Source organism: Protopterus annectens, chromosome 4.part0 (assembly GCF_019279795.1).
Source record: "Protopterus annectens isolate FY-2018-M chromosome 4.part0, PAN1.0, whole genome shotgun sequence".
NCBI lineage: Eukaryota > Metazoa > Chordata > Ceratodontiformes > Protopteridae > Protopterus > Protopterus annectens.
In genome coordinates, this window is record NC_056733.1 from 40,767,250 (window position 1) to 40,794,285 (window position 27,036).

General features: G+C 40.6%; 1 protein-coding gene across 1 annotated transcript in view; it reads right to left on the bottom strand.

Moving 5' to 3' along the window:
• TBC1D16 (TBC1 domain family member 16) overlaps nt 1-27,036 on the bottom strand; it is a 1,714,417-nt gene that overhangs the window by 987,456 nt on the left and 699,925 nt on the right. The window contains exons 5-7 of the mRNA XM_044068073.1: nt 24,821-24,863; nt 12,354-12,392; nt 1,574-1,592 (exon numbers count right to left, since the gene is read on the bottom strand). Of these exons, the coding sequence (XP_043924008.1) occupies nt 1,574-1,592; nt 12,354-12,392; nt 24,821-24,863 (101 nt within the window). The remainder of the gene's footprint in view (nt 1-1,573; nt 1,593-12,353; nt 12,393-24,820; nt 24,864-27,036) is intronic.

Here is a 27,036-nt window from a genome sequence, read left to right on the forward strand (position 1 = left end):
TCGGATCCGATATGGATCCGAAGACCCATAGGTTGATGCACAAATGAAGTTAAGTACTTCAGATCATATTTTTGCAAAGAAATATGACTGGCACCCATAGGAAAGAGATTTATCACCTACGAACATATAATTTACAAGCAAGTGTTGTATACTCATGTAAATGATAATCTCATAACACAACATACATACGTGATAAATGACACATATTGGATAACATGACATGATTTGAAGATTTCATTGCTGACATGCAAATGTGTCAGACATCATTATAGCGGGCATAGTCACATGGAATTATAGGGAACAGTAACAAAACAGCAGCAATATAAAAGAATGTGCTATGAGAGGACTAATCACAGTTTTGGATGGTCTGGCAGCATGCCATACAGTAATAAATGTTTATGGAATCCTTCATCTGCCATTAAGTTATGTAGTGTGACGAAAACAACTGCATTAATAAAGAACTGTCCAGATGAAGACATGCAAAACAGATCATAATTATCTTCAGAACAGATAATGCTTGTGGGCAATGAATGACATAAATAAACATTTGCATCATGTCATTTTCTAACACATACCAGGACAGAAAGATGTGTTACAAACATGGACACCACAGAAACAGGCATATAAGTCATGTCATGAAGAACACCCTTGAAGGGCTTACAGCACTTTCCAACGATAAGAGGTATGGACGCCCTACAAAGGTGTCCCTCTACATGTGCCATAACTATTGTCTGTGTGTTAAGTCATTGCTGTCTGACAAATTTGCCTGACAGATGTTAACAGATTCAAACCCCTGCCTATTATATTAAGCTCTCTACAGACCTCTGCATTAACTGCATGCACCGCATCAGATAGCAATGGAGGTTGTCACAAATAAATGAAGTGAATGTGTGCATTAAAAAGGAGTTACAAACATAATACGAACAATCAGACTTAGACAGCTGGAAAGCAGTTACACATGTTGTCCACACAACAGTGAGCAGTACATTATCAAAGCTTATTTGACAAGGAACCTGTTTTCATCATGTAGTACACATATTGTCCCAGAAATGAATTGCAATCTGTGTAGATATGTCATACAAGCCACTATGTGTCACAGGATCAGTGACAGCATGATGTGCCCCATATAATCATCTCCATTCATAACCTGTGATGATATATCAATGTCCAACATAAAACTGGATACGAATAACTTGCTACAATGGTGTTTATATAACATCAGTACATTTGTATAGTGTTGCCCTTTTGGGAACTGAACAGCAAGCAAGATGATTGTAATGACTAATGACATGTGGATGAACCATAACCTCACAGTGTAAGTTGTGATGCCCCTGCACTGGCCCAGTAATCAAGGAGCCTCAATCCTCACCACTAGCACCAGTGAGGGATGTACACATTGGGAGGATGACAAGTACACACACAGTAAAGTACAATTTCCCTTAAGAGTGCACAGCCATCACTCAGTCTGGGGCTGGTTTCTCCCTCTTTCTCCAGATCCCCAATAAGATTCCCCACTGGCAGAGCTATAGAATGGAGTCCTTACCCAGGGTTCCAAGCCAAGTCCTCCCAGCACTCTCTCTGTCCAACCAGTGCTTCATGTCCCTGTCCAAGTAGCTGACACACCCACATACACACACACACACACACACACACACACACACACACACACACACACACTTTGAGATTTGATTTATACACAAACGTACACCTGGGAAAGGTTGGCACAGATTTACTAGTTATGGCCCCCTTCTGCCCAGACCATAAGGTAGTTATCACTGCCACCAGAGCCCCTTATCAGCTACTTTAATGCCCTTCCCAAAGGATGACTAATCTTAGTGTGTAATGTTACTATTATCCAAATGGTAAGTGTGACCAAGACTTTCAAGGCTATTTAGGAGTGGCCTATACAGTGTCACCAAATAAATATACAAGTACTCTAAGAGCTTAAATATCTCTAAACAAACCAGCCACAATTAAAACGTTTGAATATATTTAATAATAAATAATAAAAGAACAAGACAATATTCAATAACAGATACAGTCACTTCAGAGTTCAGAATCACAAGAAATATTTTAAAACATTGCAGAACAGTCTCAAATAAATACAGAAAACATCTAAACTATGCTTCACTATATTCCCATCCATATCTAAGCGAAATCAATGCACCCTGGTTACTTACTATTAGCAAGGCAGAAGTGCTGAAGAAAAATGTTTCCAGGTCCAAAGACAAATGCAGAATGCACAGTCTCTGAGAGAGTTCCCAAACTAATATCAAAACATTACTGCTGGGTCAGCTGGATGACATCACTATTTGTCACCTACCTTCAGTTCCCAGGCTAACAGATACCAACAGAATTTTTAGCATCTCTGTGTGAGAAGTACATATCTCTCAGAAGTTTGCCTAGAACTGCAAGTTGTAAAACAGTTAAACACTTTTACATTTTAAACCTAGTAATTATTTCTGTCTAGCTCTAGACATCCTGTCTCCTTGCTGCCTTGAAACTAACTTTTTACAGCACATTGTAAAACACACTTTTAACTTATTTTCTTGAAGTTTTAGAAGTTAACTCTGTATGTTCCAACTTCTACTATTAATATAGTTTATATACATTTCTGTTCTTTTCTAGTAGGGGTACACTGTGGTTACATTCTTGAAGCTCAGTACATAACATACAGTGTAACACACACTTCTGCACCAGTAGTTTAATATCCACATAACATGTAGTTCTCTTACATTTGTAAGACAAGCATATAAATCATATTGTGAGATATGTTGGTATATGAAGGCATTACATCACGTTATTGCTGCAAGCGATATCTGTGCCTGTAATTGCTCAACTATGTCAACAGCATACAGAATGTCTCATTCCCTTGTGCCAGAGGGTAATGCTTCCTATGTTATACAAGGAAAATGTAATCATGTCATTGTTACTCTAAACAAAAGCATTACTATGTGAGAAATTATTATAGCTTTTTGTAAAAGGAATCGACATCTATACATGTCCACGTTGAATGTGTTTGACAACAGTGTTAGCGACATGTACAGTCATAATAAGACTATCCCACTGTAGTCTGAGCAGTAAAGGCTGAATTTGAACTAACTTCCCAAGGCCAGAAGCTTAAGATTAGTGCCTGAATTGCAAGTGTCGCACAACATGTTGACATACAACTGGAACAGTGTACATTTAAATGGATGACGTCACCACTATTTATTTGCTGGATGTTTATGCTAAAAAATGGTCGAAGTGCACAGTAATACTGTACAGCTAAACATTATACACACACACACACACACACACACATATGTATGTATATATATATATATATATATATATATATATATATATATATATATATATTTTTTTTTTTTAATAGTAGTCTACACAGTATAAAGGTGAAAGACACACTCACAGTTGGCCTCAAACATTCTATATATGTAGTTACATAATGTAAAAAGCACAGCATCAAAGTCATGCAACACAGGATAATTTGCACCCCAACTGTCATATACTGCAGTTATGGTAACATTGCATAATCATTGTGTGGCCAAAAACTTATTTTGCCTGGGGATGATAGGATTTGCTACTTTAACAGTGTGCCACTGTAAATCCATATCATAAGTTGAAGTGTACATAAAGGTGGTTGTGAGATGTACAGTGATATATGACAGTAATCACAGTCACACTATTTAAGCAGTGCTGGACTCGAACTACCCAACTATCCACTTACACCATCTATATAGCACATTATCAGCAATCAATGCCACAGGAAAATACTGAGTACAAGTGATGCATACAGTATTTATGAAGGGGTAATATTAGCAATGTATTGCCAGGGAGATGTGTCTAGTAAAATGACTTTTACAGCCATCTGGGGTTCTAAATGTGGCTAATGCAAATGTGTGTAAACCAATCCTGAATTAATTTCCAGTGACACACCCACACAAACTTGTATAGCTTAAGAATTGGTGTATTCAAACTGCCTACATATTTATTTACACATTCTAAAGAATAATGTAAGCACCACATAAGTCTGACAATTAAAGTGCAATAATTCACTTAAGAAGGAATTAACCCATCAGTGTGTTGTACCAGAGGTGTAGGCAGAGAATATAATTTTGTAATCGTGTGCTCTTATTGCTGTCCCGCATGCCACCTGTTATTTGAAAAATGGAAATGTCGCCCAACACACACAGTTAATCAATGCTTGCATCATTTTCCCTCTAAAAACATTAGAGAGATTTTTCAGTCTGTGACACTCTTATTGGAAAAATTACTCTAGACAGTATGGCCTAAAAAAAGCCATAGTTTCCTTAAGTAACGTAAACAAAATTGTGCTCAGTACAATACAAAAAATGCATCTAACTAAACCCTTGTGTTACAAGCAGTTTTGTTTGTGAAAGGTGGGATTAGGGGATGTGGAGTCATCTAGCAGTTTAAAATGTATATCCAGAGTAGAAGTTGATTGAGCACATACTCAACTGACTGTACACACCTTCCAGTCAAACACATACACACACAAGTTCCCATACTGAGCACCAAACCTACACAATGTAGAAAGTATTGTATTAATCACAAGTGCCGCAGGAGAAGTCTGACTCTTAATGGTAGAGAGTGCACGTTTGTCAGGATGAACTCATCAGTTTGTAAAAGTGGGGTAAGGGACATGTGTCCACATTTAAATGCATTTTCTTTGGGGTAAGTGGATGCAGCATCAAACATTTTGCACGCAACTCATACACACACACACACACACACACACACACACACACACACACACACACACACACACACACACACACACACACACACACACACACACACACACACACACACACACACACACACACACACACACGTGTTTTTTAAACAAAAAGTCTACTGAATTATCACTTATGACATAGGGAAGCTTACATTAATATAAATGAAAAAAAAAACATATTTTCAGTTGCAGACATTATACATTCCATATATTCTTCTATACAGTCATTGCGAAATGAACATTATGTAGCTCATTCAATTTCCGCCTTCAGTTAAACTTCATTCCTCCCCAAAAACATTTTTCTAAGTAATTTGCTCCTACCTTTTTCTAAAGATCCCACTTCCAGCTGTCTTAACTCTGTTACTACATTCACACTTCTAATACAGTTGGTTTAAACTTTGATTTCCATTTTCTAGTAACTGCTTTTTTTGCATCTACCAGAATTAAACTCAGCAAGGCCTTACCGTGTCTAGGCAATTCCGATTCTGTATCACAGCTAAAAAAAAAAAAAATCATTTCCCCAGTCATACCAATTTGCCCACCAAATATCCCTGACAGAGCAGTCTGAAGGGAATTTTTTAAGTCTGCCAACTCATTACATTTCCAAAGATATGTTCATAATAACTGCTTTCATCCCCATCACACCTCTAACATTTGGAATCTACCTGAGGAAAAAAAATAGAGTCTGCTTGGGGGTATAAAAATACCTAGGCAAACACTTCCAAGCAAAAATCTTAAATCTTCTAGACTTTGTTGCATATTTGGGAGCCATACACACATTTGCCATGTTGACCATCAAACCTCCTACCTATCTAGTAACACAATCTAAGGAGGACTGTATTAATGGCAAGCACCACAGGAGAAAACCGACATTAACACAATGTGAAACAGGCCATATGAACTTTTGTAAAATCCACTGTTTGGAAAAGACAATACTGTGTATCACATGTAACAAATGCATGTGTGTGTGCAGGACAACGAAATGTTGATACTGTCCTTAATGTACAATGCATTACTGTGAGGGGCATTGACATGTTTCACATTGTGGGATGACATACACATTGAATTTTGCACACCAGTGGATTATCAATCAAACATTCCTGCTTCATGTTAGGATGACTGCACACTTGTATTATCTCATACTCACACCATATGGTGGGCACTTTCAAGACAAACATGCAAGTCATACATAGGACAGTGCACTGTTGAATAACAGTGATGGACTATGTGAGAACAGGTTAACCAAACTTGCAACACAGTTCAAACTGTAAACACTGCAGAGCAGACATACATTAAACTAAAATGAGTCATCCCATTCTGAAATCAAGATCACCTGTTAACAAAAGTAATACGCACATACAAATGTTCTGCAGCCTAAAACAATATTTTTTTAACTGAATTGTGCTGCTGATGACAAATTTTAAGTGAATGTGTAATCATGAAGTTAGAACTTGAATGGGAATTAGCAGTATTATTTTTTCCAATATTTTATTTTTTCTGAATTTTAGATTGTAACGTATCATAAAATGAAAACAAACATCTGAAACCATTTATACAATTTGCAGCAACAACAGTCATTTCAACATATTAGTTACATCATTTGTTCAGTGAGTTTAATTAACAATAAGAATAAAATAGATTATAAACCAAAACTATATACACTATGTACAGCAAGTGCTAAAATACTATGTTTTGTTTAGCTTGTCATTCCTTTACTATACCTACTACCTATATCCCTAAAAAAGAAAAACAGTACGACTATGTTATCTAGCAACTACAAGGATAAAGTTTAATGCCCTTTGTTTAGGTTTAATTAACTTTTGATATTTCTTATCATGCCTTTTCATATTAAAATATATGATCAAGGAGAAAGCTCCAACCTTGCTTAAAATAAGCCCATTTGCTTGGGTTCTTTGTTAGTAGATTATGTGTTGATAGGTATTTAATTGCCATGCTTTTAAAACCAGAGCATGACATCTGAGTTCTAGCCAAACAGTTTTGAGCGATGTACAGGAAAAAAAGGGCAAATACTACAAATCGGTTTTGTTTAGGTATCTTCTGGCAAGTAATATGTAAAATAGCAAATTCCCATGACAACACAGATTTTTCATATCCCATTTTTTCCAGTCTAACTCTTAGTGAACACCACAGTTTATAAGTGCATTTACAGCTCCAAGAGATATGGATTAGGTCTGCTGTTTTAGACTGGCAATAAGGACAGTTTGGGAATTAGCAGTGTTCTGTGTTGTTTTGTGCTGACTTTCATGCAGAGGATGGTACAAGACAGGCTTCACAATAGGTATCAGGCACATTAATAGAGCAGCAGGATAATATATATATATATATATATATATATATATATATATATATATATATAAATATATATAAATATATATATATATATATATATATATATATATATATACACACATATATAGATACACATATATAGGCATTAGCTCATCACACCACAAAGAAATTATTACTTCACATTTAAATAACACAACTGAAGCACAGTGACAAATTACTGAACCAGAAAGGGTGAACAGAGAGAGGCAGATGCAGACAGAAATAGCAACATTATGTTTTGTAACACAGGAACATCTGTATCGTGTGTTACTCTTGCTTATCAAATCATCATGCTCTGCACAATAAAGTGCTTGCTGCAGGTGAGAGTGCAATAAACAAATATACAAGCATGGTAAAGTCGACTTAAATCTCCGTGTTGGGGCTGCAATGTTTTTGCAAATGTCTCGCTGCACTATTTAAACATTATGTTAAGTAAATGTATATGGAAAGAAATATCGATGTTTGCAGTTAAATATAAGATAGTAATATGAAATGGCACAAATTAATAACATGACCTACAGATGTAATTAAATCCATGACACTATGCAAAAACATCAGTGGCTGGTCAAACGGTATGATGCACAGGAGACACTCCAAGTGCAGTTAACTGTTGACAAAACACCTGTTCAAATCATAGCTAGCTACAGACCCCCAACCATGACTCAGGATGCCCACTCCACCTATCTGGACTTACTTGAATCCATCAAGATTCAAACATCTATCTTGATCTTGGGTGACTAACTACCCAACCATAGAATGGAAGACCTATTCTAGCCCAAACATGATTGCCCAGCGATTCCTCGACTTCGTCAATGCTAATGCATTGGATCAGCGGGTCGACACTCCTACGACAGGTGAAAATATCTTGGAGCAGGTCCTAACCAACATGAGTAGCCACTGTAGCACTCCTACAGTGTCATCCTCTTTGCTAAGATCCGACCAGAAAGCAATCACTTTTAAAGTCACCATCTCCCCTGACCACCCCGACCCCCCCCCTTGTCAGGGTCAAACAAAAAAACTTTTCTAAAGCTGACTGCAAATCTCCTCAAAGCAGGTATAAGCAGCTTCACAGCCACTGTCCCTTCAGTTGGAACTAGCACTAATGTCCAAGCCTACACCAAAAAACTATATGAGCACCTACATAGCTGTATGGATTCAGCAATACCTGACAGGACCAAATCATCTTCCTCAAGGAAGAGTAAACCTGTCTGGTGGAGAGCAGCAATAAACAAACTCTATAACAGAAGGAATAATTGCTGTCCAGGGCCAAGAAGGAGCAGGTGCCAAGTTGGAAGCAATCTCTCCTTTGTCTGAACAAGCAAATAAGGTCACTGGTGGAAATCCTCCAAGGCTAACTTTGAGTCCAAACTGGCCACATCTACCAACGACAATCGCATGGCCTTCTTCACATATGTCCGCAATCTCAAAGGCAACACCCAAATCTGCTGTGAACTGGTGGTAAGTAACACCACATACACAAACGCCACAGAAATAGCCAACCTGCTGGCAGTCAGGTTCAGTGTAATCTTCACCCGCCTGTCACCACCATCAGTAAACCAGGACATCCCCAGCACCTGCCCCCTTCCCCTCATCACCAGGGAGCAGGTCTTTAATGCCCTCTCAAAGGCAAAAAAATACAGTCTCCATGGGACCTGATAACATCCCTGGCTGTGTCCTACATGAACTCAGGTATGAGCTCTCAGCTCCATTAGACACCCTATTCAACCAAAGCTTGAGCACTGGCTTCATCCCAGCAGAATGGAGGACAGCCACGGTCATCCCTCTACACAAAGGTGAAACGTCCACTGACCCAGACAATTATAGGCCCATCAGTCTAACTAGCCTGATCTGCAAGGCCATGGAATGCATTACAATGAACCATATAAACAAGGACATTGGCAACCTCCAAATGCTGCACCCCACACAGTTTGGTTTTGTCAAAGGGAGATCATGTGGGTTAAACTTGGTCGACTTCTTTGAAACGGTCACCAAAGCCATGAACGAGGTGAAGATGGTGCACACTACCTACCTTGACCTAGCCAAAGCCATTGACACTATTCCCCACTCAGGCATAATAGATAAACTCTTCCAGCTAGGCATCAACCCGTATGTTACCAGATGGGTAGCTAACTAGCTCACTGACAGAACACACTCAAAGCAGAGGAAGCCACCTCTAGTAGTAGATCCATAATGAGCAGTGTACCCCAAGGATCAGTCTTGGAGCCTCTACTGTTAGGATATACTTTTCAGAGGTGGAAGCCAAAACCAGTGGTCTGTGGCTGACCAAGTTTGCAGATGACTACAAGCTGGGTGCTGTCTTAAATTCCTTAAGTGATCTGAACATCTTCAAAGAGGACCTTACCCAAACTAATGACTGATGACAGAAGCATGGCCTCAAACTGAATGCCAAGAAATGCATCATTATCCCCTATGGGGAAAATGTCATCCCCACTAATTATCACATTAATAACAACGTACTAAGCATGCAATCAGTCATGAGGGACCTGGGCACTCAGGTTGATAGTAACCTGACTTTTGACCACCACATTGCCTCTGCTATAAGGAAGGCTTTCTACTTGGCCCACCACATAAATAAGGGTATTTCATCCAGGAACAAGGCGGTCATAACATTCCTGTACTCCTCCCCTATCAGACCCATTATCGAGTACAATGCCCCCTTCTGCATGTACCTTGCGAAGCACATGCAGCAGTTGGAGAGACCACAGAGGTTCCTGACCAGGAAAATCCAGGGTCTCAAACACCTATCCTATACAAATAGGCTAAAAGCCTTGTCCCTCTACTCAGTCTCATACAGACTGCTCAGAGGAGACCTGTGTCTGGCATACAAGTTCATTTCAGACCCAGCCTTGATGGAGTTGCTGCACATCCGTAAGACAAACTCCACTCGTGCAACCTGCATACAAGGCGTTAACTTGGTTTGTGACATTAATAGAACTTGTTGGGGGGATAGGGTTGTGTCCCAAAGACTCTCCCCATCTGTGGAATAGACTCCCTCTCCTTGTCAAGCAGAGCACCTCTCTAGTCCTCTAACAGGAACCTGGATGACTGGATGTGAAACAGAAAATATACCCCTAGCATCTCACCTGTGTCCCTGCTGGACAGGGGGAAACAGGTGCTGACTTTGTGGGAACATGGGCGAAATTCTTGGCTAGGCTTATAAGGACCTCTGGGCCAATAGCCTAGTATCGTCCTATGAACCTAATCAGCCTACAAAACAGGGTAATTATCTCATCATGCCACACAGGAAATCCTACTTTTTTACATTCAGCAGTTGATGAATTGTTACATTAACTGTATCACAGTACTGTCTCCAGACTGCCTTTAATCTGTATTTCCATAGCTCAGCAGATTTAAGCACATTTGTGCAACAATAATCAGACCACTTGCAGATTAAACTGAAATCTTCAGATTTGCAAAAAGCAGTTCAGCAGCATTCGCTGTCACACAGCATTGCTGTGCTATAGCAACCTCTGCAAAAGAGCCGAGGACAAAGTAAAGGCTTTTCCATGGGCCATTTTTGGCCATGTATGTTGTATGCGAGTTTATTTTCTGACCAGATTAAATGTGCAAAAAGGGGGTGGATAAGATAACGGTAAAAATCAGGTTGGCAAGCACAGAGTAGATGCAGGGCAGAGCACCATAGCTATCCACTTTTTCACAACATAAATGTACAGTTGTACAGACACACACACACACACACACAGTTTCATGACTTTGGAGTGTCACCAAACCAGAGATGGGGAACAGCAACAGAATAATGTATGGCCAACTGAACCAAATCAAGTGTGTCAAGATGACACATAGGTGAAATGGAAAGCTATGTATGGAGCATAATTTATTTATTTTTTTGGGAGGGAGATGAATGTTGTGGAAGCTGCTTATGAATGATAGGGTCAGGTAGGTTAGGAAGCATGCACAGATATGCAGGGCAGACAGGGATGATGATGGAGACAAAAGGTTGGGGACACTATGTTTGGGGAGAGGCAGATGACATCAGAGGCACACCCTTGTCCAGCTTAAGAATAGCGAGAATATAGTCCTCTCCCTCAGAACTGCCATCACTGTCTTCTGCAGCAGCTCCCCTGGGGTACTGCCAGATATGGCATCATCTTTGCAGTGCAACACAGGATCTTTTCAACCCTGCCGATAGGTGCACCAAGGCCCTTCTCCATTATATCTTCCACCAGCCCTGTCAGCTCCTGCCGGGTGACAAACTCATCACCTCCATTACTAATGCTCCAAGAGGGATGCCACTGCACCAGCAACTGGGGCAGAGCCATCTGACGCAGACTGAGTAGGTAGGGTAGCAGTTGTGGGGAGGCAACACTGGCAGGTTGTGAACCTGAAGTGCTGGGCACTTGTAATGCCATCTCTGGAGGTACGGTGGGTCAAACCGCAGTGGTCAGTCCACCTCTCTGTGCTGTTGATCATTTATTTTTCAGCAGCAAGGTATTCAAACAACAGATTGTTACCAACTCCCTAAAAGAGAGACAGAAAGGGCAGGGTGACAAAAAAAGAGATAATTAGATACATGGCCTGTCACAGTGTTGTATTTTTTCAATTAACTTTGTTTGGCAGTACATAAACAATTACGATATTTTACTATTCTGCACCTTTGCCACATCCATATATGATAGAAAGGTATCTGTGTGTCATAAACTAAACAAATCTCACAGCTACGACATAACAGACAGAAGCTTTTATTTCTCTATGACAGAGAGGAAACATGCATTCAAATGCATTAATTGCAATTACCATAATTTGATTCTTCCTGAATATTATTGCTGTTAATATTTTACAAATACTTATCCAGTAATAAAAAGTAATTTCTGTTCCCCAGTAATAAAACACAGTTGCTGCTCCTGGGTCCTGAACTCACATGGAGTGTTAAGCAACTGTTCACATTGCTTAATGCAAGCAGCAAGAGTTATTGGGGAAGGCAGCCATGCTTGAGATGAAGGTTGAGGTATGCTTGCTGAAGATGTTAGTGCTTGAGGGAATGAAAATAACTTTATGACTTGAATTTGGACCTGAGTAATATTACCTTGTGGTTCTCTGAGGCGAGTTAATCTCTCCTGGTATGCCTCATGGTTTGCAGCTATCTCCTCTGTAGCCATACAGTAAAAAATATAAGAAATATATATGAAAGCATAATGAGTACCTGTGTTGGCTGGCTAGATCACTAATGCCATACCATAGACAGACCATGACTCAGTAAAACTTGTGTAATTGTGAGGGTGTTCGCAGTCCTAAATTCAGCCTCCATTGGATTAGGAGGTCCTGCCTGCACTTCTTAAGGTCATTATACTGGTGACAACAATGTTCCCCAGTGAGTGGAATGACTGTTGCATTGGAGACAGCCTTGGCTAAGCTATACCAAGTCTCAGTCTTATAATGAGACATTGAATAATCCCCTTGCAGCAGCCTACAGCTGTAATACTCCACAAGGAGTGAAACAAATATCCTGGACTCCTGAGTATCCCACCTTTGTGCTCTAAAGTTAGCACCATTCTCAACCTCATCAACCATGTCTGCAAAGTCAAGCTAACAAAATATATCAGAATTTATGCTCAGTTCAGATCTCATGGGTAACTGGTTGTGCATAAAGATGCAAACCCAACCCTTGCCAAATACATTTGCACAAATGAAACCAGATGAACTCCTTCACAGACAAAGAAGATTAATTGTGCAATATTGTGATGTTGGACCTAACACAATGTTAAAATATTGCTGTACCAGCTAGGAATCGAACCCATGGGACAAAGCATGCACAAATTGAAACAGAGCTGATTAACTGCCACTGCCACAAGAGAACTACCTTTCAAGCATGGAAATTATTATTACATTAATTTGGGAATGAATGGAGATACAATGTAGAGATGCCTGCATTTGTATGACTTTAACTAGTCCTGAGAATTCATTCCTATGTGAAATCCATTATTTCTGTTTGTAAATATATTTCAGATGGATGCAGCTGAATGAGCTGAGTAATACAGGTTGGGATATGTTGCATGCATCACAAGATATAATTGTCCTAAAAACATAGTTTGGATATGTGGCAAGTCATGATTACAACAAATTATTGTGCCCACCATACAAATGCAAGAGAATTTAATATTAAATGCCATCATTGTCAGGTTTAAGAATTTGGATACACACTAGCTTGAGGTTAAACATTAATGACGTACGCTAAATAAAGTTTACTTATGCAAGCATTACTGACATGCAGCTTGCAAGAAACAAGTTTAATAGTATAATTTTTCTTTAGTATTACAGTCCTTATCAAAATGTTATGACAAATGGGATTCCTACACCAAATGTAATAGTAGATTTTAGCTGGATATAAACCCTTAATCAGCTGTATTTTTGATCACTCACTGCACATACACCTTGTGCCAGAGAGAGGTATGTGACAGGTAAAATTCTCCATTCACTGGTGTCCAGAGTGCTGAGGAAAGCGCACCGTTACCAGATGTGATTGCACTACATAAGACAGCCTAAACTAAAATGTCCACTTTTTCTATAGGTAGGAAATCATGTTTGCGCACTGCCATGGGAGAGTAAATGTAAATTAAAATGACTAAAAAATCAAAAAATATATGACATATTGTAAATAACTGCAATGTGATCTCTAAACAGTACTCAGACAATATTTCATGTGGCTTTGTTTCAATTCACGTCAGATACACCTTGTGTCACAGAACTGGGCATCTGTCAGGTGCATTCTCTGCAGTACTATCCATGTTGTGGAGGGCCTCACAATGATTCCAGGCAGATTTGCTCCACATAAGGCAGCCAAAATTAAATGTTTCACTTTTTTTTTCTTAGGCAGTGAAGCATGTATATGGGATGCTTTGAGAAGAGAAACTGGAAAAGGCATTAGAAAAAAAGTACTGCTAGAGAAGAAAAGCTGACAGGAAATTAAATGCAATCAGTGGGTATATGTAGCAATGACCATAGCAAGAAGTGCATTCATGTGACACATTTATCTTCTCACGTGTCATTGCCACATTAGAAATATACATTGTGGAATACATTATCAGACTTGTAGTTAATGACAAATAATGTGAACAGACAGAAAAAAGCTCACATTTGTTAGCAATAGTGATGACAAGAGTTGCTTTTCAAACAAAACAATGGTATCACAAAATGTAATTAATTATTTATTGAAACCACCCTCTGTAAAATTATCGGTTAAGTGCATTCAAACCATGCATCAGCTGTCCTTGTTCTCTAAGCTCACTGCACTTGCACCTTGTGCTACAGAGAAAGTTGCAAGACAGGTTCATTTTCTTCACTGAGTACTATCCGGAATGCTGTTTGCCTCACACTGACGCAGGGGTGGTCTAAACTACATAAGGCAGCCTAAACTAAATTTTTCATTTTTTTTCCTTAAGCCGTGAAAGTTAATTTCACACTGCCAAGCAATGTGCAAATGAAGAAGGCAAGATTTATCATTCATTTAGCATTCAAACATTTTGGAAATAACAACTTTAAGAAACATGAAATGAATCACAGTGTAAATCTAGCAATGAGCACATATACTGCTGCATTACACAAATACATTCAGCATTCTCACATCCCCTTGCTACATCAGTACAATCATGTATGTCTTACAATATCAGGACTCTAGCTGATACCATGGGAATGAATAAGGGCACATGGAATAGCAGAAATTCTTTCATTGTTCACACAGCACATACAGTTAATATTCACAAAATGTCAAAGGACTCTGTCTGTCACTTTTAATCAATACTGACCTTACTAGAGTTTCCCACATCATTCATACATATCACATTCATACACCTAAATGAGTGTCAAGATTTATAATGACCTCCCTCAGTAAAATGACCTATGAACAGGTTTGAACCTCGCATCACTTGCACAGTTCCTCTACGCTCAATACCTTTACACATTATGCCACAGGAAGAGGAGTGTGACAACTTGGATTCATTCTCTCATTACTGTCCTGACTGCTAAGGAAAATGCAACAATGCCAGTCTTTACTGCGCTGTTGATGGCAGTCCAAATAAGTTTCCATTGTTACCTTGGACAGGGAAACGCCACTCATTGCTACTGACTGCTGCCAGTCGAAAGAGTACAATGCCAAATGACGTGCAAACAATGAAAGGAAAAAAATTGTTGCTCAAATACTTTAAATGCAAATTTCACATGTTTAAGCAACTTTGTTATCTTTCAACAGGGGTCTTTATGGATTTGAACACTCAAACAAAGGTAGTGAGAACAATCATTTAAGAGTATTTCCCAAAGTTGCCACAGACAAAGACATATCTTAGCAAAGAGAAAATGTGTTTGGACGTACTGATAATGTGACACTGTATCAAGTCACACTGAAAGTGCAACAGAAACAAGCTATAAAAGTTGTCTTCAAATGTGATCGCAAACATCTGGATGACTCAAGCAGTAATAAACAAAGACTGCAAACAATGCAGCAGGTATATTTCTTACTTTCTTTCTTTATGGTTCCTCATTTCATTATTGATGCTTTCTTAATAGAAATTCTATCTCTGTTTTATTACATATGTTATCTCTATCAGTGTTTAAAGTACTCCCTTGAATACGAACAACATTTATTACCTAGGGACAGTAACTGTGGTCATTAAAGCTAGCATTTGAATGTTATGAACACTGCTCTCCAAAATTAGTCAATGTACTCTCATATTTTTTGTTAAGTTTCTTTTCCCTGACACAACCTCAAGTAGGTGTACATCAAGGAGGAGAGACCATGAAAGCTGATTGTTCCTGCAGTCAGAGTAATCAGAGACACCTGCAAGCCATTAGCAGGGAACACTTATCAGTGCTTGTCCCTGAATTGTTAGGGCATGTGCAAGTAATCATGCAGTCCTTACACCAAGTTTACATTTCCTACAAGGATGGGCATACCTATCCCTCTTTGCTGCTCCATCAGCAGCCTGACACTCTTGAACCTGGGTCATAGTCAGAACATTATCCCTCTACACCACTGGAGTGGCAAAATTCAAGAATGCTAATGAATTAATATCTCATTTGCATAATCACAGTGCTCATAGGGCTGACTGCACCATATAAAGGCAATTGTGCCGCTAATGCTTTTGTATTGTACTGGGGAGATTGTTTGGATCCAGACAGCTGATACTGCTAAAAAACAACTTTTGGAGAATTATCTATTTTCTACACTGCTGAATTATCAAGGTACAATACTACTTCTTACATAATGCTTTTAGTTTAACATTAAAAGGTGAATTGCACTTACAGTGAAAAAGCATTTTTTTGCCTTGTTTTTTTTCTTTATCACTTTCTTTTGGCATAGCCATGTCTGCATTACAAAAAAAGTATGCTACAGAGAATGCTACTTGACGTAATTTTTAGTTTGCATTTAATTTGATGTTTGCACACTTATTGCAGATAAGTGTATTATAACTATGTAGGAACGTCTGGCATTTTCATCTGTGTTACTAGAAAAAGGTAAATGTATTCTGTATGTGGATTTCTCCCTGACTGCCATCCAGAGCAGTGGCACTCATCTTACGTTTCTTTTAATGTTACATCAGTAATTGTTATGGTTAATGCTGCAATGTATTATATAGTTAAACCTGTGTTATCTGCATTACAAAATGGTTACATTGTTGATATCTAATTTAGACATTTTTGGGGGCGTCTTAACTTGTGTGCAGTCACAGGGAGGATTAACTTTTAAATTGTCTGCATGATGGATGCATGCAGTCACTCATAAATGAGTTCACAGCATTCTGTTTGTACATTAAATACATAATTATGTGTCGGTTTTCTGTTTCATCTCAAAGAGGTATGGCACCCAAGAAGAAATATGTACCCTGCAATCCACCATACACTGATGAAGAAAATGTGGTCATCATCTAGACCTTACATCACCATGGAGCTTTTCTGATAGGGAGAGGTAGAGATAACCCATCTGCCAGAGATAGAATATGGCAGCAGGTGGTCAATGACATTAATGCTGTCAGAAGGCAAGGGAGAATCTTTTCCCAGATATAACACTGAGCAAATGATATGGTAATGTCTGCTCACAGTAGGGCAATTGCAACTGCCTTGGAAGAGGTGGCTATGGGAGGGAGGTCATACTACCGAACCACCCCTAACTGAAACACAGCAGCTTCTATCCATGGTCAGAGATCCAGAACTCTCAGCAGAGGGTTCCCAAAGAAGCCTCGCCATTGGTGCAGATGTGGATGACAGACCAAGAATATCACAAGCAGTCCTTCCAGGTATGCAAAATGCAAGTGCCATTTTTATATCTTTAAACGCGTATACCTTAGTTGTTTGATATTTTTATATAAATAGCCAGCAATAACTGAGCCAGACTACAGTCAGAAAAACAGTAAATGGTGTGGGGGTGGGATCCAACTGTTCACTTTGTTTCTGTATGAGAACATTTTTAATCTGCACTTGTGAAGAGGATTGTTCTCTTTTTCTTGTTTAATTTATACTACAGTACTTAGCAGACGTCTTTCTTTCTTTTCCATTCCTCACACACAAGCACTTCTGGAATGTAGGATGCCAGCCCACTGCACATGGTACGCACATATTTAGCTGTTGTTACTACTGTATATAAGGTAGATTCAGGTCTATATGACAGCAAAGTTTGCGCTGCTTTAGCATCTGTTAGAGCTTAACATATCTAGACTTAGAACATATGTGATCAATTTTACTGTCTTCTTTTCTGTTTGTTGTATTTATTGTGTTACTAATTGTCTCCTTTTCTTTTTGTTGTATTTATTGTGTTACTTCTTTTTACCATAAGTGATCTTGACAGTGGCACTGTAGAACTTCTACCACCTGATGCGGGAGTTTTTTATTGTTAGCCTCTGAAGATGATGGTGACAATTACAAGAGAGGCACAGTCCGAGTATACAGATGGTCAGTCTGACACTGAGGTTATGGGCTCCTACGTCCCCTGCCCATATTTCAGACACAATCAGTATGCCTACACATACCCATAACACAGAGAACTCTGACACAGGACAGGTTGAGGGTGACACAGCTGATTAGGGTAGAGCCACTACATTTTCTGGTGTTAGCAGACATGGTATGCAAGATCCCACTCTCACAGCGACACTACATCCACTGCTCCGTCAGTGATTGCGGTGTCCACACTGAGATGTGGTAGGCCACAGGTTCATGGTCCTGGACATACTCATGAGGAGAGCTCATCTTGCAGACCTCTCTTACATTCAGATAACACCCCAATTTCTAGCCAGGGATGTGGTGCTAGTAGTGCAACTCCTGGCAGAGGTAGTTTGCATGGTCAGGGATGATGACACTGATGTGACTACTCTACCATGTATGGCTCACACCTGTCTGAGATGTCAAGACGTAGTGCTAGCACAGTCCTTGAATGGGTATATGCAGACATACACACATACAAAAAAAATATTTGCCCATAACACTTCACACGTGCAAACTATCTAAACAGTACTGTACATCTGTTGTTACTGACCCTGAACACTGTACACACTGAGAGATGCATGCATTTCTTACTTGCACACACTTACTACTCTGGTGTTAGCCTTGCTTTCCTGCCCTCTGCTCTCCTACTTCCTAACCTGTGCGAATGATGATGATGACTGTGCCCTGCCCTTTGCATGTCTTTATGACTTAGGGTTGCATATATAAATGATGCACACAATGGATAACTAATGCTTGCTTATTCACAAGCTTGCATTTTATCAATATGCATTGCAGTAGAAATGTTATTGATTTCTTGTTCCTACTAATTTGTGAATTATTACTTCTTTAACTGTTGAACTTCACTGCATTTCAATTAGAATTGTTATTACAGCATTAGAAGCATCAGGTACTTCAGTCTTGCTTCGTAATATAATTGTGCAAATGAGGGTATAATTACCTGTTCAATATTTTATAGATGACGGTCAAATGAAATACTTGATGCACGATACTGTTTGTAATACATAAGTGACTATAGCAAAAACTTAACAGAGGAGATATTACTGACATAACTGCACACCTCAGAAACATGTTCTGCTTACAGGCATACATATACTTCCATATAAAAGTAATCAGTTCCATAACTTTTTTTAACAGGTTTCACATTTACCTGATCATTAATGCAGGTACAAACTGCATGCTTGGGAGATGTCCTTGTCTGATCCTATCAGGACACAGCCATTACATGGTTATGTAAAGGTTATGCTGTTTGCAAGGCATCAATTTTCCTCTCTATATGTGGGAGGGATATTAGACTTCAAACTAATTAGTGAGTGTGTGTACTATCCTTTGCCTGTTAGCCAGAGCATAATGCCTGTTAACCAGAGCATACTGTGCATGCCTCTGTTTTCCAGTACCATGTGCAGCTGGTGATTCTCCCTCAGACTTCTCATCTGTACCTACTGCTGGCCCTGCCTGTGGTCCTTGAAACTGTGGTCCAGACCCTTGTTGTCCATGTTAAAAGCTCTTTCCTGAGTATTACATTATGTAACATGGCACAGACTAAGTATTTCAGCAGAGGTGCCTGGGTTGTACGGCAGTCCACCTCCTGGTGTGTCCAGATACTGAAACCTTGATTTCAGCAATCCAAACACATGTTCTATAGTATTCCTAGTTTGAGCATGGGCCTCGTTGTATCCTTGCTCATTGAGCTTATGAGGGTCTCTTACGGGTGTCATGAATTAAGCCTTTAGTGCATAACCTGCATCCCCCACTAGATGCCCTTTAGGAATGTCACCCCTAGTAAATCTGGTATACAGCTCACAAGTGTGCCATATGGGCGAGTCACAGAAACTGACTGGGTTACCTTAAGAGACATTGTAGATGATCCTTTGGGAGTCAAAGAGAAATTGACAATTTACAGCGTGGAAACCTTTTCTGCTGATGTACCTCCTTTCAAGTTCCCCTCGTGGGGCATTTATTTCTATTTGTGTGCAATTTATGATCCTCAACACTTCAGGAAAGTGTGCTACTGCACAGAATTCCTGCATGGTTCTTGTTCTCTCCTGTGGCGTTTGTGGGAAACAGATATGCTCCCTTGCATGTAGTAGCATTTCATTTAAAAACTTGACATAATATTCTAGAAGCTGATGCCTGTGACATCCCTATCTTATCTCCTGTGGGTCCCTGGAAAGTACCAGTAGCTAGTATATGTAATGCTAAACATGCCTTAATTTCCACTGGGATGGGTTGTCCATGATTTACTTGGAGCCTGAGGTGGGGGTGACAGAGGTTGCATTTTTCCTCCAGTGTTTCCCTGTCAACCATGCATGTCTCAATAATTTCTGTGTCACGTTGTTCTTAAGTCAAATGGAGTCCTCAACACCCTTTTTCTTGACACAGGTCTGGCAGCAGCAGCACCTTGATTTATAATCTGTTGCACATACAGCATAATAATAGCAACAGCAGCCCTTAACATGCTTTTTTCCTAAGTGTAATTGTGCCTGCGTTCCAAAGGGGTTTGATGTACACGGCAAAAGCCTACACTGAGTGTACATGCTTGCTTCATAGCTTCCTGAGTAGCTCCACCATGTTGGATTGGTTAATTAGCATGTCCCTTGGTCTTTATGCTTTCATTAGTATATTTTGCCATTTCCTTTTGTTTGGTGGCTCTACACATTGAGTAGAGCTGACTAATGAATACCAAATAATGTGCTATTACGTTGGCAGCACAACAGTTGCACTCAATTCAGCAGTTAATGAAACAGCCCGTTATTTCTTTTATCCTGACTACTATCTTCACTCTTACCCTAAAATCCATAATTATATAATCCATAATTATATGCATATCCATTTCTTCTAACCCATTCCTATTTTCTTAACTTTTCCCATAACTTATCTAGTCCAAGGCATTCTAAGAAAGTACAGTTGTGTACACTTACCATAACTGTAGATGTTCAAATGTATTCACTGTTGCAGTCATCACATTTGGGTTATCTGCCCGAATACCAGAGTCTTAGGATTTCTGCGTCAGATGCTGTCGCTTCTTCCATGACATCAGGTCGTCAGGGGTATAAAACAGGCAGCCAACGCCATTACATCAGTTTTTCTTGCCCCAAATGTCAGGAGCCCCTAAACAGGAGGCTAGTATATGGTGGGGAACACAACCAGTAAAAAGTAAATACCAATGCCATTAAGAATGGCCACAGAGAGGAGAGGCAGAAAGATAGAGAAAACCAGGGGGCTGGAGGGAAGGAAACCAGGACTGCAACAGTGAATACACTCGAACATCTACATTTATGGTAAGTGTACACAACTGTACTATGTTCTTCATGATTCACTGTTGCAGTCATCACACTTGGGTTGATTCCCAAGCTGAGTAAGGGTGGAGGCAGTCAAGAAGTGTTAGGGCTGGCTAGCCGGCCTTGTAAGACTGCTGTAGCAAATCCAGCTCTGGATTTAGAAAAAATAGGTAAATGGTAATGCTTGGTGAAGGTGTATACAGAACTCCAGGTTGCAGCTTCCAGAATGTCCCTGGTAGGGACTCCCCTGAGAAATGCTGTAGAGGTGGAAGTAGCCCTAGTGGAATGTGATCTGATCCCCAGTGGGGTAGGTTTTCCATGGTACTTGTAGCAGAAATTGATGCAATGTGCTATCCATTTGGAAATGATTTGTTTTGAAATGGCCTTGCCCTCTGCCCCTGTTGCAAAGCTGACTAAGCAGCTGGTCAGATTTTCTGAAAGGTTTAGTCCTGTCAAGGTAGAACCTGAATTGTCTGTGCATGTCCAAGGAGTGCAGGATACTTTCCCCTTTATTCTGAGGGTTAGGGAAGAAAGTTGGCAAATGGATGGATTGGTTTAGAGCCACACTGGACACCACTTTAGGCATAAAGGATGGGATAGTCCTGAGGGAAACTCTGTCAGCATGGAAAATAATGAAGGGTTCCACAGCCATTAGTGCCTGTAACTCAGACACTCTTCTTGCTGAAGTTATGGCTAAAAGCAAGGCTGTTTTCCAAGAGAGGAATTTTAACTCTGCTGAAGCAGCAGGTTCAAAAGGGGGAAGCGTGAGCTTTTCCAGTACAAATTTAAGCTCCCAGGCAGGGGTGGGTGCTCTCCTAGGGGGGCCTTAAGTTGTTATAGCCTCTCTCAGGAAATATGTGATGAGAGGGTGAGAAAATAGAGCTGGCTCAGTATTAAAATCAGCTGAGATGGCAGAGGCATGAATCTAAGGATAGGCCTCTGTGGAGCAGCTCTGCTAGGTAATCCAGGATTAGAGGCAAGGACGGCACTGCTGTGTCCTTTCCTTGAGACTGATTCCAAGAACGAAATCTTTTCCACTTTTCAGCATAGGATTTCCTAGTACTAGGCCTTCTGGCTTCAATAATGACATCCAGCACCTGTTTGCTGAGGGTTGCTGGTGGTGTATTCAGGGGATAAGCCAGGCTGCAAGGTTTAAGGTTTGCAAATGTGGATGCAAAATCTGTCCCTCCTGCTGAGACAGCAGGGTAGGAATCTGGTGAAGATGCCAGGGTGGCACTGCTGTCAGACTGTGTAGGAGTGGGTACCAGTGCTGGCGTGGCCAGTCTGGAGCAATAAGAATTGTCCTTGGCCTGTCCTGTTTTATCTTGAGTAGTACTTTTGAGAGGAGGGGCAGAAGGGGAAAGGCATACATTGAGACGTTTTCCCATTGGAAGGATAGGGCATCCACCTTCCAGGCCCTGCTGTGAGGGTTCCTGGTGCAGAATTTGCTCAACTGGTGGATCTTGGGGGAGGCAAAGAGGTCCACCTCCAGTGTCCCCCACCTCTGGATTAGAAGGTTGAAGGTGTTGGGCTCCACTTTCCACTCGTGTGGGTCTAGGAGATTTCTACTTAGGTCGTCTGCCAGTGAATTTTGTTTGCCTGGCAGGAATTGAGCTTGTAGATGCACTTGGTTGCTCAAGGCTGTGTTCCACAGAGTCATGGCTAACCTGCAGAGTGGGTGAGAATGGGTTCCCCCCTGCTTGGTTATGTACCACATAACTATGGTGTTGTCTGTTTTTATAAGCAGTTGTCCTGGAAGGATTAGGTATCTGAAGGCTGTCAGAGCATTCTGTACAGATAGCATCTCTTTTTGATTGATGTGCAGGAGAATTTGGCCTGGGCTCCAGTGGCCCCGAATGCATTTGCCTGCCATGTGAGCCCCCCATGCATAATCTGATGCGTCTGTTGTCAGGGTTTGGGCGGAGAGGGGTTGAGTGAAAAGCAGTCCCTTGTTGTGGTTGCATGCTTCTGCCCATCAAAGGAAGTGTGCCCTTAGACAAGGTATGATTGGAATGACTGTTTCCAGGTCCTGAGAATGTTGGCACCAAAGACTTTTTAACTACCATTGAAGTTTCCTCATATGCAGTCTTGCATATGGAATTAGCAGAATACATGAGGACATGAACCCTAGGGCTTGCAGTATTTTCCCTGCCGATAGCTGGGTTCTGGTGGCCATTTGTTTGAAGTAGTTTGTCAGATAGACCTGTTTTTCTGGAGTAAGAAATGCCATCTGAGAAGTTGTGTCCAAGCTTGCTCCCAGGAATACAATCTTTTGACTGGGCACCAGTTGTGATTTCTTTTCGCTGATGGTGTACCCCAATGAAGTGAGAAGGCTTTTTATAAATGCCAGGTATTGTAGTAGCAATTTCTGACTGTCTGCCTGAATCAGGCAATCGTCCAAGTATGGGAAAATTTGGATATTTCTCTGCCTGCAGTATGCAATGGCTGGAGCCAGGCACTTCGTTAATACTTTGGGCGCAGTAGATAAGCCAAAGGGAAGTGCAGAGAACTGATAGTGCACAGAGCCTGCATTGAAGTGTATATATTTTCTGCAAGACTCCATTATGTGGATGTGCAGATAAGCTTCTTTTAAGTCTAGAGTGACTAACCAGGCATCCTTGGCTAGCACAAGGAGAAGCTGTTGCAGGGTAAGGATCTTGAATTTTGGGTCCACCAGAAAGGTGTTCAGAATTGATAGATCCAGGATTGGATGCCAAGAACCCTCTTTTCTGTGCACCAGAAAAAGTCTGGAGTAGAAACCCTGCCCCCTTTGTTCTACTGGAACAGGTTGAATAGTTCTGATATTGAGCAGGGAAAGTACTTGCTTTTGAGCCTCTGCCCACTCGTTTGGAGGAAGGTCTGGGAACCCGCTTGGAGTTGGCAGTGAATGGACGTAGAATCTGTACCCCTGGGATACAGTGTTTAGGACCCATCGGTCCTGAGTAATGGACATCCATTTTTTTTGTATGAAGGGCAAGTTTTCCTCCTAGGGGCACAAGTAATTGGTCAGGGCTGGAAAAGATAGTTGAAAAGTCATTGTGAACTTTTTCCATAAGGGGACGGCTTACCACTCCCTGTTTTTGAGGTGGGAGCACTCCATTGTTTAGATCTCTGCATACCCTGAGACTGTAGTCTGGGTGACTTGTTTCCTCTGGGTTTGGTTTGAGAAGGCCTGGAAGGGGCTGGAAAGGACCAGTTTTTAGAAGGCCAATGCCTACTGAATCTAGGTGGCTGCACTTGCAAGAATTCTTTAACAGTTTGCATAGATTCAGCTTTTTCTTCCATCTTTTTAAGAACCTCTTCTGCTTTGGTACCAAACAAACTGTCCTTATTTAAAGGAGCATCTAGTAATTTGGATTTGACATGATCTGGCAATGTTTGTTCCTTCAGCCAAGCATGCCTTCTCAGTACAGACCCAGTGACTGCAGCCCTACAAGATGCTTCTAGGGCATCAAAGCCACACTGCAAAGTATGCTTGCTAACTTGGTTTGCAGAATGCATTAACTCTTGTAAATCTTTATTTTTCCGCACAGTCTGGAAGTTACACCAATTTTTGTTTAATTAGTTCCATAATGTGTTGCTGGTACTTCAACATGTGAAACTGGCAAATCAATGCCCAGATGACAAGAGTTGCAGAGGTATATACTTTCTTTCCCCAGCTGTCTAAAGCTCTGGAATCCCTGACTGAAGGGGTAAGGTTTTTGGCTGTAGTAGCCTTAATACCTTTAGGTCCCTGGGAAATGGTCTCTGGATCCACAGTAGGATTCTTGAAGAGAAATTTGTGAGAATCAGGTACTCTATAGTACCTGTCAGGTTTCCTAGGGGCCGAGGGTAAAGTGTCTGGAGTAAAACTGGATTCCATGAAGACATCATCTACAACATCCAGGACAGGGGGAATAACTAGAGGCCTGTGCTGAGGCAACTCTAAAAATTACCTGAGTCTCTTTTTGGACTGAGGGTAGTCCTGGCATTCCCAGGGGAAATGCTCTCTTAAAGTATGCAAGGTGTCACCAAAAGAAAAATCCTCTGGAGGGGAGGCAGAAGGAATGGATTCCTCTGTGTCTGAATCCTCACAGGTTGATAACGGCATGCCCTGATAATCAGAAGGGTCAGAATCATCGGACTCCTGCTCTGTAGAATCAGAATGAAACTCAATTCTTTGTCTCTTAGCAGGGGAAGGCTGGCTTCCCCTAATTAGGGTAATAAGGTCTTCAGCCATTCTAAGCATTTGTTTTTGTAGCATGGGAGCTTGAGCATGTGCTATTGTCGTCGGTTTTCTAGGCGTAGTGTGTACTCTGGGCCTAAGAAACTCAGTAGTTTAGCTAAAAATTAAGTCGTGAGTTTAATTCGAACATCAGTAGGTCGGAATATACCCTTAGAAGCCGGTGCCTGCACAGCGGCAACGGACCCATCCAAGGTAGAGACATCTGCAGGTTCCATAGTGGAAGAAGCACCTCGCGGCATACCGGACTCCAAATGGGTCTCAGCAGAGGCCTGCGAATCTGAAGAAGTGGGCATCAGGGGCTACAAAGGCACCTCACTGAGTACCGGGAGACTGGCAACTAGCTTAACGGAAGTGTCGTTGGCAGTTTTGGATCTATGTGGTCTGTCTCTATCTTTATCTTTACGTTTTTTTGGAAGATCGGTAGTCAGATGGTTTATCGAAGCCATTTCGGAATATGGAGAATGACAGCGAAAGAATTTTGTGACAAAGACAGCTCGATGATGAATGGTTTGGGCGTTAAACAAGGCACAAAACCAACAGCGAGGGGACATTGTGGTATGGGCCTAAACAGGTGACACAGTACGAATGAAAATCTCTGTGAGGTATTTGCTTTTCACAGGCAAGACAATTGTTAACTTTTTCTGACATCGATCAGAGCAAGAAAAAAGGATCCCCAGCGGGTTACTAAGCTTTAGAAGACTTCAGGTTTGAAACTCGAAAAATGAAAATTTCAGGTAGCAGACAACCGGCACTTGAGAACTGCTTCTGCTTTGGGTTCTTCCTCGGCAAGAAAGACTGATGTAAGGGCGTCAGATGCCTGTTTTATACCCCTGACGACCTGACGTCATGGAAAAAGCGACAGCATCTGATGCAGAAATCCTAACTTGAATTTTGGGATCACCAGATAGGTGTTGAGATCCAGGATTGGTTGCGTGATCAAAAACAGTATGAAAAGATGTAAAAATTGCTGTGAAGACCAGGGGTTTCAAATCTTTCATTTTGTTCTTTATATAACACAGATCATTTTACTGGTAATTTCTTCAACAGACATTGCCATACAAAATCCCTGGTCTTCAAAGCAATTTTTAAGTCTTTTCATACTGTTTTTAATCACCTCCTTCATCTCTTGCTTTAGATCTTCCTAACGACTAATATAATAATATTAATCCATCATTATTCTTTCATTTAATTTTTCCTCTACTTCTTTCATATCTATATTCCCCAATGTAATATAAAGAATACAAGCACCAACTAGTATAAATAAGCACCCTTAGTACCATAGGTAAAGTAACCTTGTAAATCAAAGTTAACTTTATTAATCCTAGTGATTGCTTTTCAATGTAATAGTGTTAGTGGCTTAAGAGGTAGCACACACACCCTTGATGCTGGAAGATCAGAAGAATGTGGGTTCTTTTCCCACCCCAGGTGCTAGTATTAATTTTTTCCAGTACTGA